Raw genomic sequence first — 17906 nt, 5'->3', positions numbered from 1 at the left:
TCCAATGGCCTACACCCCAACACCCATTATACTGCATAGACGTCAAGGGCCAGGGACATATAATCACCCTATCCCAATATGCTCTGCAATTATATACCTTCCACTCACCCCCCCAGAGACATGAAGGAGAACTGCTATGAGTAAATGCATGCTCGTGACCTGTGGTCTAGCCAGCACTGTGCACTCTTTTGAGCAGTGTGGTTGGGGTGTATTATCTCGCCATCAGGCTATTTTGTGATCCCCATAACTGGTTTTCTGTGTCGCACAATACAGAGCTGCAACCCCACCAGTCAGTAACCCCTCATCAGACTGAGAACAGTTCATAACCTGGCCAGGGACTGTGTAGTCACAAAGTAACACACAACAACACAAAGCAGCACACTCTCTAGGCACAGCATGCTTCAGGCTCCCTCCCGTATCTGCACAACACCCAGTGGGCTCCGGTAAATACCCTTGTGCCCGGCTGCTTGCAAGCACAGACCGTCTGTCCACATCCTCCCTCCACCATGCTGGTTACATTTCCCCCTTGGCCTCACAAATATTCTGTAAAACACAACATGCAGCAACAGTTGTGGGAACAGCTGGCTCTCTCCGATCCAGCCTGGCCATAAAGCCATCTCCATCGCCCCTTTAATCAGCCCAAGGCAAACTCCATGGTCAGCCAGCACCTGCTCAGCCAATAGCGAAATCTTCCCTTGCTGCTGTCCATGTGCCCGGGTTTGGCTTCTGGAGCCAGAGAACCAAAGGGAAGGCTGGGTCCTTGAGACTCACAATTGGTATTGCAACCTCTCCTATGTGAACGCGGCAGCCCAGGAAAAATCTCCCTGCTTTTGGAAAAGTCCAGCATCCTTAAAGAGGTGAGCACCATACACCTTCCCTGACCAGCCAACACTAAAATCAGTGAAACACGCCAGGTGCTCCACCAGCGCCTGTGTAACCATGGAGAAGTCCCCCATTTCTGTATTCAGAGGTAAGGCAAGGGATGGGAGCCCGATGCATCACATCCATCTATTATTTCCTGCATATTACCCAGAGTCGCAGTCCTGCACAGCAGAACCCGCTGAATGGCCCTGTTGCACCTGGAAGACAATCACCCCACCAGAGATTTCCCAGCTCCAAACTGGCTGTCCACAGCATGATGGCCAACCATTTCTTCACTGCCAAAGCAACTCTCATTCTAGTATCTCTGCGCTGGTGAGTTGGGACAAGCTCGACCCACAGATCCAGGAACCTGGCCTTCCCTATCCAAAAGTTCTGCAGCTGATCCTTCCACAATTTGACCCCCTCACACCCCGATGCTCATTTCACAGGCCCAGAACTGCCACGCTGGGGCATACAGCTGGTCAGTGAATGCCTACAGCATTATCCCCTCCCTAACGGTCTCATTTTCACTGCTGCACACCTGTCCGCCCCAGTGGTAGTTGTAGCTCCCTGAATACAAAAGAATCATCCACCTCGTCTCAAAAACAACGGACCCAAGAGCTTGGCTGATCTGTTCAGCGTCTCTGCCAGCAAGATGGAGGAGAGGTTGAAAACCAGTGCGAGGAAGAGTTTTCCTCCTCCAGGACAACTGCCCACGTTCCTACACTGAGCTGAAAAGGAGGAGAGAGAAGTGACTGTCGAGCTACAATCCACGCACCGCAGCGAAAGTCTCACTCTACCGCATGTGATTTAAGGCCCCGCTCTGCTCACACCAATGCAAAGGCTTAGCTCTAGGCACACGCCTAAAGCCTAGCTGGTGGATAAACACAACCAGAACAGACTCACTCCTGAGTGGGATCAAACATGAAAGCTGGTCGCTCCTCCGTGTGACCCCATGAATCATGGAGCTGGGTTTTTAAAATCTCTATTTTAAGATGAATCACCTCCATTTTGGTCCATTTGTGCTGCCAAAGGCTTAGGCAAGGCCCAGCTCCAAGGGAAAGGAAATCAAAGCAAACATTAGCCAATTACAAAAGAAAGTCTGAGGCAACGTCTTGTGTCATCTTAGCACGACTGCCCCCAAGATTTATGGATGGATGGGTTGTGGGGCAGCAGCTTGTTGTTTGGTGCCATCACGTTTCTCTAGCCTACTGCATGAACGCAGAACAGATGTGCCATTTAAACAGCTGGACTGTCCAGCAGTGCCACTGATACTTATTTATAGTCCTGCTGTAAATCCACGCCACATATCGTTAGTTACCAGCTGTAGAAGGCTGTCCAAGGCTGCCACCCACAAGATTGGGAGGTGGGGGGGGGGGGGGAAAAGAGGGGAACCTACAACCAGTTCTATTCCCATAGCCCATCAGGAAATCCTTAGAGCTAGGGCCCTTTCAGATGTCAAGACCTGATTGTGATCAAGTTAAAGCAGGACCACCTCCCCAGTGATATTGATGTGTGTTTTATATGGATGTAACTAGTACTCTGCAGGCAGGGGAATAACTATACCAGCATAATGTATTTTTTATATAGAGAACCGCACCCACCAGAGGGTTTTTACCAGTATTTATTTCTATTACACACACACACACACACACACACCTCTAACTGAAACAGCTACATCAGCACAACATACGTGCAGATCAGTCAGTTAAATTACAACATTGCAATGACTGATCAATGTTATTTTAAGTGGGAATCCCTCATTAAAGTTGCATGTGCATAGCTGGGTTTGAAGCATGTGTAACCTTTCCAATGCTAGCTTAAAAGAGAACATTCAAATCCCAGGAAATGCAGTTATGGTCACATTCCTCATACGAGGCACTTACACGCCATTAACAACTTTAACTCTGCCCCAGTATGATACAACAATACAGCACTCCATGAAAAAAGAGCAAGTAAATACACTGGAGAGGATGTCCCCCAGTGTGCTTCCAAAAGAAAACAAGTTGTGTTACGCGGTATTGCCAACTGCCAGTGTTCAAAAATGACGAGACTGGCTGAAAACCTCCCCAGGAGATTTCTAAAGAACAATACATTTTAGGTTCTGTTTATTTACTTTGTGTTTTTAGCCTTTTTAATGCACTTGTGGAGGAAAGTTTGAAGATGTGACCCAACCAGGAGGGCTAGAAACTCTCATTTAAAATGAAACAAAAAATTGGGGGGAAGGGAGGGGAGGTAAGAGAGATAAGTTCTCCCCACTCACCTGATTCCAGAAGCTGGGGCTTTAAGAAACACACCAAATATTGCAAGAGATGGCAACGCTGCTTATGCAAGGTCCTTGCCCAGTGTTAAGGCACTAGATCTCCGCTCGGGCAATCAATTATATGTTGGAAAGTGACAAGGAAAAGAACAGAATTAAGGAACTGCATTCACCCACCATATATTTCAAGTGGCCCACAGAATAAATCCCTAATGTGAATCACAGTAGTTGTTAGGGTGACAGTCTCCCAGAACTAACCCATTAAGATTCAGGGTAATATAATTTTTTTAAATGTTAGGAGAGGACAGAAGTCAGTTTTACAGTGGACACTCAGTTACAATCTTAACTATAGTGGAGCAGCCGCCTCGCTGTAGTGTCACTACTGCTGTCAGGTCAGTAGCCACCAGGCTCAGCCAGGAGCATCCAGTGGGTATTTGCTGGAGAACTAGTGCCCTTCACTGGCCTGAAAGCCGGTCAGCTCCCTCCCTATAGGTACATACTGTATATGGAGTGAGGTGCTGGGAGCACAGAGCATCTGCACATGCACATCTCAAGATGCTCTCAGAAAAAAAAATACAATAGCACCCTCTGCTGGCTGCTATTGTGTTCTGCAGTCACTGCATATACTGTACTCGCTTGTCCCAGCCGCAAACTGCTGGCCACCGAGCAAAGACCTCTAAAGGCGGACAGCGGCAGCTCAGGGAAGGCCCACAGCCTGATCTGCAACTGACCACTTCCCTTGAGGGCTGTGGGCAATAGGTGAATCATCTGGCAGTCCAGCATCCATTCAGACCAGTGAGGGCCCCCACTCCTTCAGCTCCCCCATGCCACTAGAGTCCAGGAACTATTGCTTGCAGGTTGCTTTTGGGGAGGGATAGATAGGATATTATTTCAGAGAATAAGGTGGTTACAGAAAGATGACATGGGCAGCCAGTGGCAACTTTTCTTGGTAATTCTGTTTTTCCACTGGCCCCACACTTCAGCTGGTGACAGATGTGTTTCAAGGTACCTTGTCAGGCTATTTCACCAGCTCTAGGCTGTCAGCTGGTGGGACCCATAGGGTTTCAAACCTATCACTGCTAGCCCCTACCACCCCCAAGCACGAGGGAGAAAGCAGTATAGACTGCTATGAATTCTCCAACACAGCCCCATTGTCAATTCTGACAGGGTCACTCCCTTGGTTGCAAGAGGTTGCCCAGATGAACTACTTGGGGGCTGGGTGCTTGGAAAGCTGTTGCAAACCATATAAGTCTTCCCAGCAAGGGGTCCCTGCTTTAGAGGATGGGAGGCCAAGACACGACATGACCTTTAGGCTTAGTCTAAAGCCGTGTGTACACTTCCAAGCTCACAGCTGTGCCGTTGTAAGATTGCTCACCTAGCCACGTTATACCAACAGGAGAGCTCTCCCGTAGACACAATAAAACCCTGGCCAACAAGAGTTTTGCCTATGTAAGTTCTCCTGTAGACATGGCCTAAGTCACAATGGAGCCTGCAATATACCCAAACTTGAGACAGGAAACCCCCTCCCAAATCAAACCGATGGAAAAGCATTGGACAGCTGTAGCTTTTACCATAGGAAGGAGCTGCAGACAGAGACCCTAGATGGTTTAGGCTGATCAAAGTGATCTAGGCAGAAGAAACAGAATCCTGTAACCAAATGGAATTCCTGCAAGAGCCTGAGAGAAAGGGGATAACCATGGTGATAGAGCATCAATGCTACTTCACAGGAGTCTACTATTTTCACATGAACCAACTGGCTAAAACCCACCAAGGCCACCCGATCTAGACCATTACTGACCCCACTGACTCATTTAGATCTACAGTTTTAAATACTAGTTCTTGCTAAAGATGGTTTACACAGGAAAGAAGTGGGTTAAAGAGGGCAGTGTAGTATTTCTTTAAATCCACAGCAGGAACCCACACAGGAGGGGGCTGGAGAAAGGTTTAGCCAGAACCTTACAGAAAAGCAGAGATACATTGGGGATAGTACTATTGTCCCACTTCCCTGGAAACCTCTTGGACAGTAAGAAGCAAGCAACTTCAGCTCTGGCCAGAGGTAGCAAAACAATTGCAGCTAGATGAGCTATGGCTACAGGCAGTGTAGTGGATATGCCTTGTGTTTTACTGATGACTGGTGTGTCATGAAACCTTGAATTTATAATAAGAGTGAAGCAGGCTTTGAGAGACTACTCAGCCTCTCTTCATAAGCCAGCACAGACCATGCAAGTCTATTTTCCTTCTTTAAAAGAAGTTGTGTACAGATACTTTGTCCATTTTAGGACTTGCCTTATCCTTTCCTATACCCTCCCCTAACCAGCAGGGTTACACCTACTTACTCCATCTTGTCAGACTGCAAACTCTTCAAGGCAGCAACACTGTCTTAAGGCAGCACCTAGAGCAAGGCCCCAGTCCTGCTCTAGGGCCTATCAGATAAGCAACAGAGCAGATCTGTTGGACTGCTTGTTGTGTTAGTTTCTACCCATCTTGGAAAGGCGAAAGGACTAATGCTGGATCAAGGCAGGGACACAAGAACAGGATGTAGCAACAGGGCAGGGAAAGAAGGTGGCTAGTTCTATGACTAGCCAACTGCATTTTAGACAGGGCCACACTTATTGCCCAGCTAAACTGATCCTGCCTAGGCCATGTGGCGGCTGATTAAAATTAAAGCTACTGCACTGGAACTCTGGAGACCTGGGTTCTCTTCCCACCTCTGCCACTTGCCTGTTGGAGAACAGTGGGCAAGGCATGTCATAGCCCCATGCCTCAGTTCCCCCCGTACGCCCCCCTCCCCATCTGTAAAATGGGGACAATGATATTACTCTTTCATAAAGCACTGATGAAAAACACGATACAGGCTCAAAGTATGCAGTGGAATAATGAAATTCATGGGACAACCTTCTTTTGTAAACATCTGAGAGATCAATTTGCCCATCCTTGCACAGACAATACCCAATTCACCTGCCACTCAGAACATACTGAGATGTTGTATTTCTTTAGGACAACCAACCTGAGCTCAGCTACAAGTTAGAGAAAAGGAAAGTGCCAGGATGCAAACTACAACAAGAAAGCAGATCTTCAAGGCAGAAGATCAAGTCTACCAGCCATTTTAGTTCAAGAGTCTCAAAAAAAACCCTTCAGGTTTCCTATTTGATTGTGTTGTGCAATTTTTTTTTAAATGTTAGTTTGTAAGAAGATCAGACCATAAGTAGCTGTATCAACTTCAGTCTTGTTTTTGCCTTTAATTGCAACAATCATTCAGGTTAGATATTCAGTGTGCAACAGGTTTTCATGATATGAAAACAATCTTCCCCTAAACTACGTGGGGGTTTAAATCCCATCTACAGATGATTATTCAAGGCCATTTTGTTTATAGAAACACACTTCATAGTATTAGACATCTTTATTTTTGCTGTATTGCTGAGTGTACAAATACTGAATGTAGTTATAGAAATCCAAAATACACTGTAGTAGAAATCTGTTTATGAAGTGGAAAGTATTTTACTTTATAAAATTGCTTAATGTACACAAGACCCTCCCAAATATGAACTTCTTTAAAATAGTTTATAGAGAGATTGCAATACCACCTACATTTCATTCACACTTGGAGAGAATTGCCCCTTTTTATCATTAGAAAACTGGTCAACATTCTGGAATCTAGTACTTGTACTTTTTGCCCACCTTGAGATATTAACTCTCAACAGGAAATTGGCTACATCCAAGTAATTCATATGCAATTCAGCTTTCATTTATACCATGGAAGCCAATACATTGGCATCAACATGGTTAAGTATTAGTCAGTCAAACAAAATGTTTGAGATAATGTCTTTATTTATATATTTTCACCTAAGTCAAGCTAAATATAAATCTTCCAATGGCTGCGGAGTGCAACTGATGCTGGTTTTTCACATTCTTTCCGATTAAGGCGCCTTAGTTCTTGAACAAATCAATGCAGCTTTGCAGGAGAGAGACATTGTTCTGGAAGGGAAGACAGTTAATTCTCAGTGAGAAGTGTGGGATCAAAAACAGGCACCAAATTAATTCTCACATTCTGGAAACAAGTGAGCTTAGCACTTTTGATGCTCTCAAAATGGAAAGGCTGAATTTTCTGGACTCTGTCTGAAAGCTACATTTAGTATCACCACTACAAAGATCACTAGAAGGATGCTAAGGTTGCACAGACAAGCAAACAAGTTAGGAAGTGCCAAAATTAAGGCTGCACAAGCAACCTTAATTCTGCCCCTTGAAGTGTGCATATAGAGTCCTTAATTATGGAGTCACATACTATCCTCCTCCACCCGCAGGGTCCATCTCATTCAGTGCTCACTATAGAACAAGCATTTGCAAGATCGTCTGTGCAGCTTGAGAGATGGGAAGTACCCTCCTCATTTTACAGCTGGGAAACTGAGGCACGGGGAGATTCAAGGCCAGGATTTGCAAGTGTCCACTAACTGTGGGTGCCCGAATGATTAATGCCCAACATGAGATACCCGCAGTCTGATTATTCAGAGGCGCTGAGCATTTGCAGCTCCCATGGACTATTTGGAGGTCTGAGTGCTCAGCACCTCATGAATGACGCTCAGGTGTCTCAAGCCAGGCTCTCAGAAGATGAGGAACACAGTGGCCACCTCTGAATTTAAGTGATTGTGCAGCAGCACAGAGTCTGTGGAAGAGACCCAGGAGAACTGGGTCCTATCTTCTTCCTGCAGCATTCTCTACACCTTTCAACTACTCCAGCGAATGAGGCAGGGGTCCTACAAGCTGCCTCATTATCCGTACTGGATATTCAATCCCTGAGCATCCTCCATACAGAATACTGCAGAGGCCTGTTGAAAAAAAATTAGTATGCAATCATCATACACACAGGGGCCAACCCAATCTGGCTTTTCCTAGTTTTAGTACTGACTCAAACTTAGCCTTTTTAAAAGATTGTTTTGCATGTAATTTCTTAGCTTTACAAGGAAAAAAACAATCCTCTAATGTGCAACCAGAGTAAAAAAAAGCAGCTTCACCAGGAGAAAGGTTTGGGAGTTTGTGGTCCCCGATGTGGTGTTATAGCTGTGCACTTTACATTAAGGAGAGGGTTCTTACCTTCCCATGCTTGATTTCCAGCTCAGCCATTTCAATTAGATTTTTACGGAAGGCTGCTATTCTCTTCCGCTTGAAGCTGATCAGTTCTACACACAAGAGGGAGGGAATTCAGGAACATTAAATTCTGGGGAAGCGGGGAAACACTGAAGGACTTGCCCTTTACTTCTACCCCATGCACATGGTATCAGTCTGCCAAACTTATGGTTTTAAATTGGCAATGTTTACATTCTTATGGTTGCAAGTCGAGCCATCCTAATGTGATTCAGACTACAAGCAGCATTCAGCACTCAGAACAAGTTTGACACCCCTGCCTAGCTCCTCCTCTGAAGAACAGTGTCCCCAAGAAGCTGAAATTCTGAAGAGAGTAGATCCAAGGAGTAGCCCTTACGGCCTCCTGTTTCCTCCTAGAAGGAGAGTATAAAAGCAATAGTGTGGATAGCCCAGGAATGTGCACTTTGAATGCCTTTGCAGCATAGGGAGATGACTATAGGGTGGTACCGCAGGAGAAAGGGAGCTAACTCCATTTAAACCCTGCTTAACATGGGGCTAGACTCCATGTGTAAGGAATCAGCAGAAGGAAAGGAATTGTGGCTTACCTCATCTAGGAAAGGCTGGCAGTCAGACAATGTGTCGCACCTCCTCTCTGCATGGAGGCAAGTCAGACAAGAGGGACTACCCATTGCTGGACTGCCAGACCTTCTAGAAGCACAAGAGAACCACCATGAAGCATGGGGCCCCACCACAGTACCCACTAGACAGTGCTTCTCACCTCATCTGTTTATGTATTTGAATCCCTTGTGCTTAGTCCTAGATTAAGCTGTTTGCAGTAGAAACCTAACATCTTTGCAGAATCCCTAGCATACACAAAAGAGACTGCTATATAAATGGAGGACTAAGTTAGAGACGGCGACAGAGTCCTGTGGCACCTTATAGACTAACAGACATATTGGAGCATGAGCTTTCATGGGTGAATACCCACTTCAAACATGTGTCTGACGAAGTGGGTATTCACCCACGAAAGCTTATGCTCCAATATGTCTGTTAGTCTATAAGGTGCCACAGGACTCTGTTGCTTTTTACAGATCTGGACTAACATGGCTACCCCTCTGATAAGAGACAGATACTGACTAGATACTCTAGACAGTCCAGCAGAAATGGGAGTCAACTTTTTTTTTTTTCTCCTCTCTCCTTAAAACACAAACCTACTCTAGACTTATGAACATACTCCTACGTAGCAGTGGTTGAATGCAATGTGCAGTAGATTAGAGAGTAGTTTTAGTCATTCATGCTGCAATACTACATGAACTTTTATGCAAAGCAAGTACTTTGCAGAGTGCTTAGAGACCCTTACATCAAACATTTACTTAACTGGGTGGGAGGTTATGATTTTATATGCAATAAAACAGCAACACCAAGAGGTTAAATGACATACCCTAAGTGACAGTAAGTCAGAGGCAGCTCTCCAAGTAGAACTGAATTCTCAGCTCTCTGATCTAGGTGCTAGATCAGATCAGTGCTCTGGAGTTGCACCATCATGCATCTTAACGTGTGCTCAGTTTGTGATGCACTTACTGAAACCCTTAAATCAAGTTTTTCCTTCAGACAGACAAGTCAGCAGAGTCACTCCAAATGCGACCTTCTGAAGTTTGTCCTATACTCCTGAAGTGGTGCGTGCAGTTCTCTAGTTGTGGCCAAATACTACAAGAGAATCTGCAATCATGTACATTTACGTTCTGGCCAGTAGCATGTGCATTCCCAGATCACTCCTGCCCTTGTGTAAGAAGTGCACAGATGTTCAGGTGAGGGTATGGCGGACCTGTAAGCTCTGCCCTAGAATGCCCCTCCTAGCTGGTAGAGCAGGTTTGGGAGTGAGGATTGTTGGGAAAACAAGAATTTCCTCTTGCATGTTTTACTAGAGTGCATGGGCTCTGATCAGAAGAGTTTTGCCTTGTTTTTAGATACCTCTCATACTAGACCTGCATGACTCAAATACTGCTCTAAGTAGATCACTGACCTACACCCATTTGGGCATCTTGACTTTGTGTAGCTGAAGGGATTTAGTTTCAAAGTTACCCTTGGGGGGGGGGGGAGGGAGATAGCAAGAACAAAGCTTCAACCCAAAAGGAAAACGCAGGACCATTAAAGCACTATAAGGATAGGCCCCTGTTCTTTCTTCAGTATTACAATGATCTGCTTAGTTTGAAGAACATCAAATGACTGAGCGTTTAATTGAGGTCACCGATTATTAGAAATGCTGAGACTTGTCCATGTGATGTAAACGTTGTTCACTTGACTACCTTACTCAAAGCCTGCTAGCCTAGAGAGAAGAGTTAGGAGAAATGGGATTTTTGGGTGAGCTGTGGAGCACAGAACTCCATGGAGTTACTATGGAGAAATCCCCTCAGAGGGGCCTGGAAAGGATGCAGGGGATCAATGGAATTTAGTGGGCCGTGATGAGGTTTTTACCTTCCTTTGCAGACTCGGAAAGCTTTTCAAACTTCTGACAGCAGTCTTGCTGATGTGCTTCTGCCAGTCTGACATCTTTGCTTTTCAATCTAGCTTTGTCCAGGGCTTTGTTTGAATTTTCATAGTCCGCAAGACTCCGGGTACGTCTGTATAGGAGATCCTTTAATAATTAAAAAAAAAAAAAAAGGAGATTAGATGCTGTTGATACAAATAAGAGTAACATCCAGAGAAACTGGTGCTGGATTCTGAGCTTTGGTTGCCGAGTAAGGCAAGCAATCGGCCTCACACAAACTGTACTTCTAAGCCAACAGAGCACTTGATCCTACCTCTTAGAAGCATAAAACGAAGCTGAAAGTAGCTTTGAAGTTCAAGAGCAGCTATTTATGGATGCCTATAATAGATGCTCCAGGAAAGTCACTCTAGACTTATTTAAAACTCTTGTGAAGCCATTGTCCCCTCTCCTTCATTCAAGCCAATTTTATCCACCTCCTTAGAGCCCTGGGGTTGCCTGTCCTTCCTTACAAGCATTCATATCCTGAACGGAATACTTCTGCTCAAGGCGGGGGGGGGGGGGGGGAAATTAGGCAGGACTTTCTGCAGCCATTAATGTCACTCTTGAAGCACCCAAAGATACACTAGCACTGTATTTACACTAGTCTAGAAATACTTACACAAAACAGTGTTCTGGAAAAAACAGTTCTAAGGCATCAACAACGCCCTGTAAAACTACTAAAGATACGGAGGCCACCGTTTGAGGGGCTAGAGTGTTTGTATTGCATTTCTCTGAATGATCCAATGCAGTAACACTTATTATACTCTAGACACACCATGGTTCAAGCCTGATGCAAACCACAGCTATGCTAGGGTTGCAAATAGTGCAGATGGAAACATCTTCTCCAACCCAGCATGGCACCCTCCTTTGTAACAGCACCAGTATGATCAGAATGGAACACTGACCAGCAATAAAGTTTGCTCTTGAAGGTACATAGAGGGTCCCACCATAAACTTGATCTAATGGAATCTGAACTCAAGTTCATACCAAATCCATGACAAAGCAATGAGAAGTGGTAGGAGGCAGGTGCCATTTTTAATCTTAAACATAAAAGGGTGTTATTTCGGGGGGGTGGGGGGGGACGACTTAGCACTGAGTTCAAGTCTCTCCCCATTTAGGTCAGTGGGTTTACCATTACTTGAATGGGAGCAGCATTAGGACTACATGAACCACTTCTGAAAGTCCCACCCTCAAGCTTTATGGGAATGGTGACAGCTCATGGTATATCTACACAGCAAAGAGAACCCCACGGCTGGCAAGGGCCAGCCGACGCGGGATCACGGGGCTTTTATTGCAGTGTAGATTTCCAGACTCCGGCTGGAAACCAAGTTCTAGGACCCTCCAGCTGCGCAGGGTCCCAAAGTCTACATAGCAATGAAAGCCCTGCATGCCCAAGTCCGCTAGCACAGGCCAGCCACAGGGTTCTCTTTGCTGGGCAGACATACCCTCAGGGGACTTGGGACATAACAGTCATACTGAGTCAGACCAATGGTCCAGCTAGCCCAGTATCCTGTCTTCTGACAGTAGCTAATGCCAGATGCTTCCGAGGGAATGAAGGGCAATCAAGTGATCCATCCCGTCACCCAGTCCCAGCACGTGTCTGTCAGGATTGGGGACGATAGTATGTAACAGCCTTTCACGACGAAAGGCTGTTACATACTGAATATCTAACCTGAGATTGTTGTTCTTGCTTTTAATTGCAAGACTCAAGTTGGTACAGCTGCTTATGATCCGATTATCTTCTTACAAACCAAGATTTAAAAAAATGTTGCACAACACAATCCAATAGGAAACCTGAAGGGCTTTTGAGAGACTTGAACTAAAAACAGCTGGTAGACTTGACCTCCTGCCTTGAAGATCTGCTTTCTTACATTAAGTGGTAAAAAGGGAGTTTTGACTACTTGACAGTCTCCCCCAGTTGACAATTGCAGAGTTATTTAAGCTGTCAGCTAGCAGATCCCTGCTTTTGAGGGTGGAGGGGGAGGAGGAGTGGCTTGTCAAGGGTCCCCTCAACACTTTGCTCTGAACTTCTCTACTCTGTTCTGCTAGATTAAAGCCCAGAAAACATGCACAGCACATCTATTTTTCCAGGGACAAGGCAGGGAAGAGACTCAGGCTGTATTCCTGGTTGTGGGGTTTGGGGGGGGAGAACACATGCACAAGCTCATGTGCTAATTAGCAAGTTCGTAACTAACTTCAGGGAATAAATACAGGAGCAGCTTTGGCAGAGGTGGCTCACCTTTGCTGCTTCTATGTTGAGCATGTAGTATCTTAACAGTTCAGTCAGCTTTAAGTCTTCGTCTGATGACACACGACTCTCTACCTTCTACAGAAGAAAGGAGCAGATAGGAATGACGTAACAAGAGACAATGAAACCTAGATTTACGGCCCTTCAAAGAAGCTCTTACCCTGAGTTTTTCAAAGAGCTCAGCAACTTTGAACAAGTACCTAAAAGAACAGAAAAAAAAATTCTTACATTTCATGGAAACCTGTAATGTAGCACTTAAAGAACACAAGATGTGTTAGTACAAGAGCAGAAACCTACACAAGTTTGCATACTGGTGTAGGTGCATGTTTAGACAAGTCCTTATTTGAATGAGGAAATTAGAGTACAAGTAAGAAAATGTGTCCAGACTGAAACCAGTGTGAGAAGACAAGGCACTTTTAGCTTTAGCCTGCTATGAGAGAGTCTACCTAACTTGTAAACTTTGTTCCAATGGGCTTGTCTTTATGCTCTGGAGCCACAAAGAAGTGTTTAATAATGCTTACAGGACACCTCTTTGAGGGGACATTTTGCATTGCACCACACTTATTTATGCAAGTCATTCAGGCCTCATATGCAGAATGGTTCTCCCAGGAAAAACTGGCCTAATAAATTAACAAATCGCTGACTTGCATTGAGAAAAGAGCCTCGGTGCCGACAATTATAAGTCAGTGTTTGTCCAAACCCCCAACCAACCAATGAATGGTATCAGTGCATTCTGGGAAGGCAAGGTGCATGGGATAGCTGTCAGCAGCAGCATATAGGAAGTCTCATGTTGTGGGTGCTCCTCTACATGTGCTAAGGGCAATGTACTCTAGTGCGACCTGGTTACAGGAGCTAGGAAGAAGGAAGACTGGCCAACCTGTTTACAGGTAGTCAGGGGTCCCTTCTACACTAAAAATTCTGACATCACCAGAAGGCAGCCATGTGTCAGACTACTACAGGGTCCAGGCAAAGGACACACATGGTTAGTTACCACCATGAGTATTGGCCATGTATGGCCACATGCCACGTTTACAGACAAGCTTGTCATGCACAGGGTACAAACTTAGTTATACGTTAGACAGGGCTTCTATAACATTTTGTATAACATACAAAATGGGAAATGACTGCCTAGGAAGGAGTACTGCAGAAAGGGATCTGGGGGTCATAGTGGATCACAAGATAAATATGAATCACTGTTCAAGAACAGGCAAACATCATTCTGGGATGTATTAGAAGTCTTATGAGCAAGACACAAGAAGTAATTCTTCCACTCTACTCTGTGCTGATTAGGCTGCAATTGGAGTAGTGTGTCCAGTTCTGGGTGCCACATTTCAGGAAGGATGTGGACAAATTGGAGAAAGTCCAGAGAAGAGCAACAAAAATGATTAAAGGTCTAGAAAACATGACCTATGAGGGAAGATTAAACAACATTTTGTTTTAGTCTGGAGAAGAGAAGACAGAGGGGACATGATAACCGTTTTCAAGTACATAAAAGGTTGTTACAAGGAGGAGGGAGAAAAATTGTTCTTCTTAACCTCCAAGAATAGGACAAGCAGCAATGGGCTTAAATTGCAGCAAGGGTGGTTAAGGTTGAACATTAGGAAAAAAAAAAACTACCTGCCAGAGTGGTTAAGCACTGGAATAAATTGCCTAGGGAGGTTGTGGAATCTCCATCATTGGGGATTTTTAAAAGCAGGTTGGACAAACGCCTGTCAGGATGGTCTAGATAATACTGAGTCCTGCCCTGAGTGCAGGGGACTGGACAAGATGACCTCTCGAGGTCCCTTCCAGTTCTATGATTCTAGAAGGCTAAAACTTGGTCAGACATCCTGTGCACCACGAGTCCAAATCTGCTGGATTCAATTAGGATTCTATTTAAAAACATTAAGTGGAAGTGGATATGTGCCATAATGATAGCACCATTAAAAAAATAAAATAGAAAAACTCTGAACACCAAAACTAGAGATACTAATTACCAAGGAGGGGACCTCAGTTTATTGTGTAACAGAATTAAAATTGGACTACTCCATACAAAAGTCCAAGATCAGGTATTCACTGAACAATTAGTGGGTTTGCTTACTTTTTAGTGACTGTGGGCTCTTCAAGAGCCAGGCTGTTTAAGCAAGCTGAAGTGCTGATGTAGTCATCTGCAACATCTGCAGGAACAAGGACAATGCGGTCAGTTTCGTCTCTAGTGACATACACTGACATTACACAGAAAAGGTTTGTAAAAAGGTTTCACTTTTATGTGATCTTGTCATCTTATCTGCCTTTGCGCATGCATCCTTGATTCTGTTGTAATAGTTTACGAGAAAAATCTTCTCTTGCTCAAAGAAGTCATCCACCTCCTGAAAAGAGAATAGGATGTTAAACCGATTGCACGGCTAGAGCATTAGCATCTCCTTCATTTACCAAGGAGTTCAGTAAGAGACTTTAAACCTTTGCCCCTATGTTGTGAATCTGGCCATTAAGTGTCGCTACACATTTCTAGCCTCCCCTTCATAGTGTACACAATGAAACAAGCCACAGCTGCTTAAAAAGTTTCTCTAGTACAATTTTCTCTTTATGCAGAAGTGATGAGGGACCCCTAAAAAAGGAAGAGTCTGGTGGCACTGAATTTTCATTTTCCTTTTGACATACCTCCACCCAGCTTGGTGGAGACCTGATTCTCCAGGCCAGTGGTATGTGATGGGCAGCAATTTAAAACATGACAAAAAGTTCAGAAGTTATGGTTCTTACGGTCATAACTGGTATTACAGCATGTACTATAAAGTTTAGTGTTTTACTATGTATTTAGTGCAACCAAGTTCATTAACGTGGTAATCCACTTAAAAGCAAAAGGAAGTTAATTTTGCCTCTAACACTGAGGATGGAAAGAAAAAGCTTTATCACATTCAACTCTTAATTAGTGCAGCTGCAACATACGATGGACGTGTCTCAGTTGCTCTGCACTTCAGAAGGTTGGGAGAAACACTGGAAATGTAGTATAGAGTTACCTCAACTTTTCATTGTCTACGGAAACAACTGTGCTACAACATGCTGTCCATCACTAGTCAACACCTCTCCAAGTTAGGAACACTTCAAAGATGACTAGTTCTCTACTTACAGTCAGCAGGAGTTGAACCTTTACATCTGATTTTATGGCATTTCCTTAGAAAAAGCTTAGGTCATGGGAGATTAGCATTGCTGTCTGAAGGGGCAGAGGTTCAGTGGCTGGTCTCCCAAGGTTTCACTCAATGTTAACAGTTCATTATTCTAGTGCAGGGGTCTCCAGCCTTTTTATGCCCAAGATCACCTTTGAAATTTAAGGGCAACCCAAGATCTACCCCATCCCTTCCCTAAGCCCCCACCCTGCTCACTCCCTCCCCCCCTGACCCTCACTCACTTTCATGGGGCTGGTGGATTGGAGGTGGGGTGTGGGCTCTGGGCTGGGGCCAAGGGGTTTGCACTGTGGGAGCAGGCTCTGGGCAGAGCCTGGGGCACAGTGTTGGTGTGTGTGTGTGGGGGAGAAGATAAGGGTGCTGGATCTGGGAGGGGGTTCAGGGCTGGGGTGTGGCCTCCCACTGGACAGCACTTACCTCAGGCATCTCAGTGAGGCTAAGGCAGGCACCCTGCCTGCCCCAGCCCCATGCTGCTCCCAGAAGGGGCCAATGTGCTTGGGGGGGTGGGGGGAGAGGGGAAGAAGAGGAAATGTGGCTCTGCGCACTGACCCTCTCTGAGGGCACCACCCCAAAACTCCCATTGGCCACAGTTCCCCAGCCAATAGGAGCTGCGGGGGCAGTGCTTGCAGGCAGGAGTAGTCCCCTGATCTCCCCCCACCCCCTACTTCAGTGGGATGTATTGGTTTCTGGAGCTGAGTGGAGGCATTCTAGTACTATTAGATATGCAGAAGTTTCAGCAGACCACCACATTTTTGCTCAAGAGTCAACGACTACACTCAGAGCAGTTTCTTTAGGAGGATATTACTGGGTGACTCTTCACTGTCTACTGAAGAGTTAGATGTTTTTTTTATTTTATTTTTTTTGGGGTGGGGGAGAAGGGGGGAGAGAAGAACCACCAAAACTGACTCCTTAGATGTCCAACTCCAGTATTTATATCCTTGGAGCCCAGGTTTGTCAATTTCATCCCCAGCTTGCCAGTCATGTACTTCCTCTATGTAGGCAGGTTTTACCTATTCAGACACAATCAAGTGCTCTCAACTCTGCAATGGATTGGCTTAACCGATCCTTCAGACTTGATAGCAAAGATGAGGTAGGTAAGTTATTAAATATACTGTTGACAAAGCTAGGCGAAACCTGCACCAGGAATAAAGCAATCCTACATAGTAGAAAGCAAGAGTGAAAAGGGATCTGATTGAAGGGGAGCAAATCATCTTACCTTCACTCCAGAGAAGAGGACTTCATCAGCACTCTTCACCATGCTTTTTAAAAAGCCACCAAACATTTCTTTGGTATTTTTTCTCCGAACGCTGAGCTAAAACAACCAACATTTTAGGGGAGTAAAAAGTAATTCAAAGACATGCTTCAAGTTTAATGTTGTACTGGTGTTGTCATTGCACCATACAAAGTGTTGTTTGTACTGCGCTAACTTCTAGCGCTATTTTAAAAGTGACTGAATTGCAAGTTTCCTCTAAAATTCTCGTTTTCAAGTTATAGCACCAGAGAGGTCTTCTTGTAATGAAGGGACTCTTGTTAGAAACATGGGAGTTAAATTTTTCTTTGTGCTGAATTCATTTATGAACAAGGATGTTAGAACAGTCTTTCCCACAGCTGCAGGTGCATTAGAAGTAAGGAGCATTTTAACAGCTTCTATTTAATCTCTCTGAATAAAGAGGGAACATACAAAGCAGAGATGCTGTGTAATGGGCATGTTACACAACAGCCCTTACAGCTGGAGAAAGACAGAGGATTTGAAGTGCACAGGCTTTTCTG

At 44.9% G+C, this 17906-nt stretch overlaps 1 protein-coding gene across 1 annotated transcript in view; it reads right to left on the bottom strand.

The window, feature by feature from the left end:
- Positions 1–6506: 6506 nt before the first annotated feature.
- Positions 6507–17906, bottom strand: part of SNX5 (sorting nexin 5) — a 38540-nt gene continuing 27140 nt past the window's right edge. The window contains exons 6-13 of the mRNA XM_034764068.1: positions 17353–17448; positions 15218–15323; positions 15056–15131; positions 13136–13175; positions 12967–13053; positions 10676–10835; positions 8210–8295; positions 6507–7096 (exon numbers count right to left, since the gene is read on the bottom strand). Coding sequence (XP_034619959.1) covers positions 7049–7096; positions 8210–8295; positions 10676–10835; positions 12967–13053; positions 13136–13175; positions 15056–15131; positions 15218–15323; positions 17353–17448 — 699 coding nt within the window. The 3' untranslated portion in view covers positions 6507–7048. The remainder of the gene's footprint in view (positions 7097–8209; positions 8296–10675; positions 10836–12966; positions 13054–13135; positions 13176–15055; positions 15132–15217; positions 15324–17352; positions 17449–17906) is intronic.

This window comes from Trachemys scripta, chromosome 3, assembly GCF_013100865.1.
Source record: "Trachemys scripta elegans isolate TJP31775 chromosome 3, CAS_Tse_1.0, whole genome shotgun sequence".
Lineage (NCBI taxonomy): Eukaryota > Metazoa > Chordata > Testudines > Emydidae > Trachemys > Trachemys scripta.
Note: the sequence above shows the minus strand (reverse complement) of the source record. Positions and strands in the feature narration are given on the sequence as shown.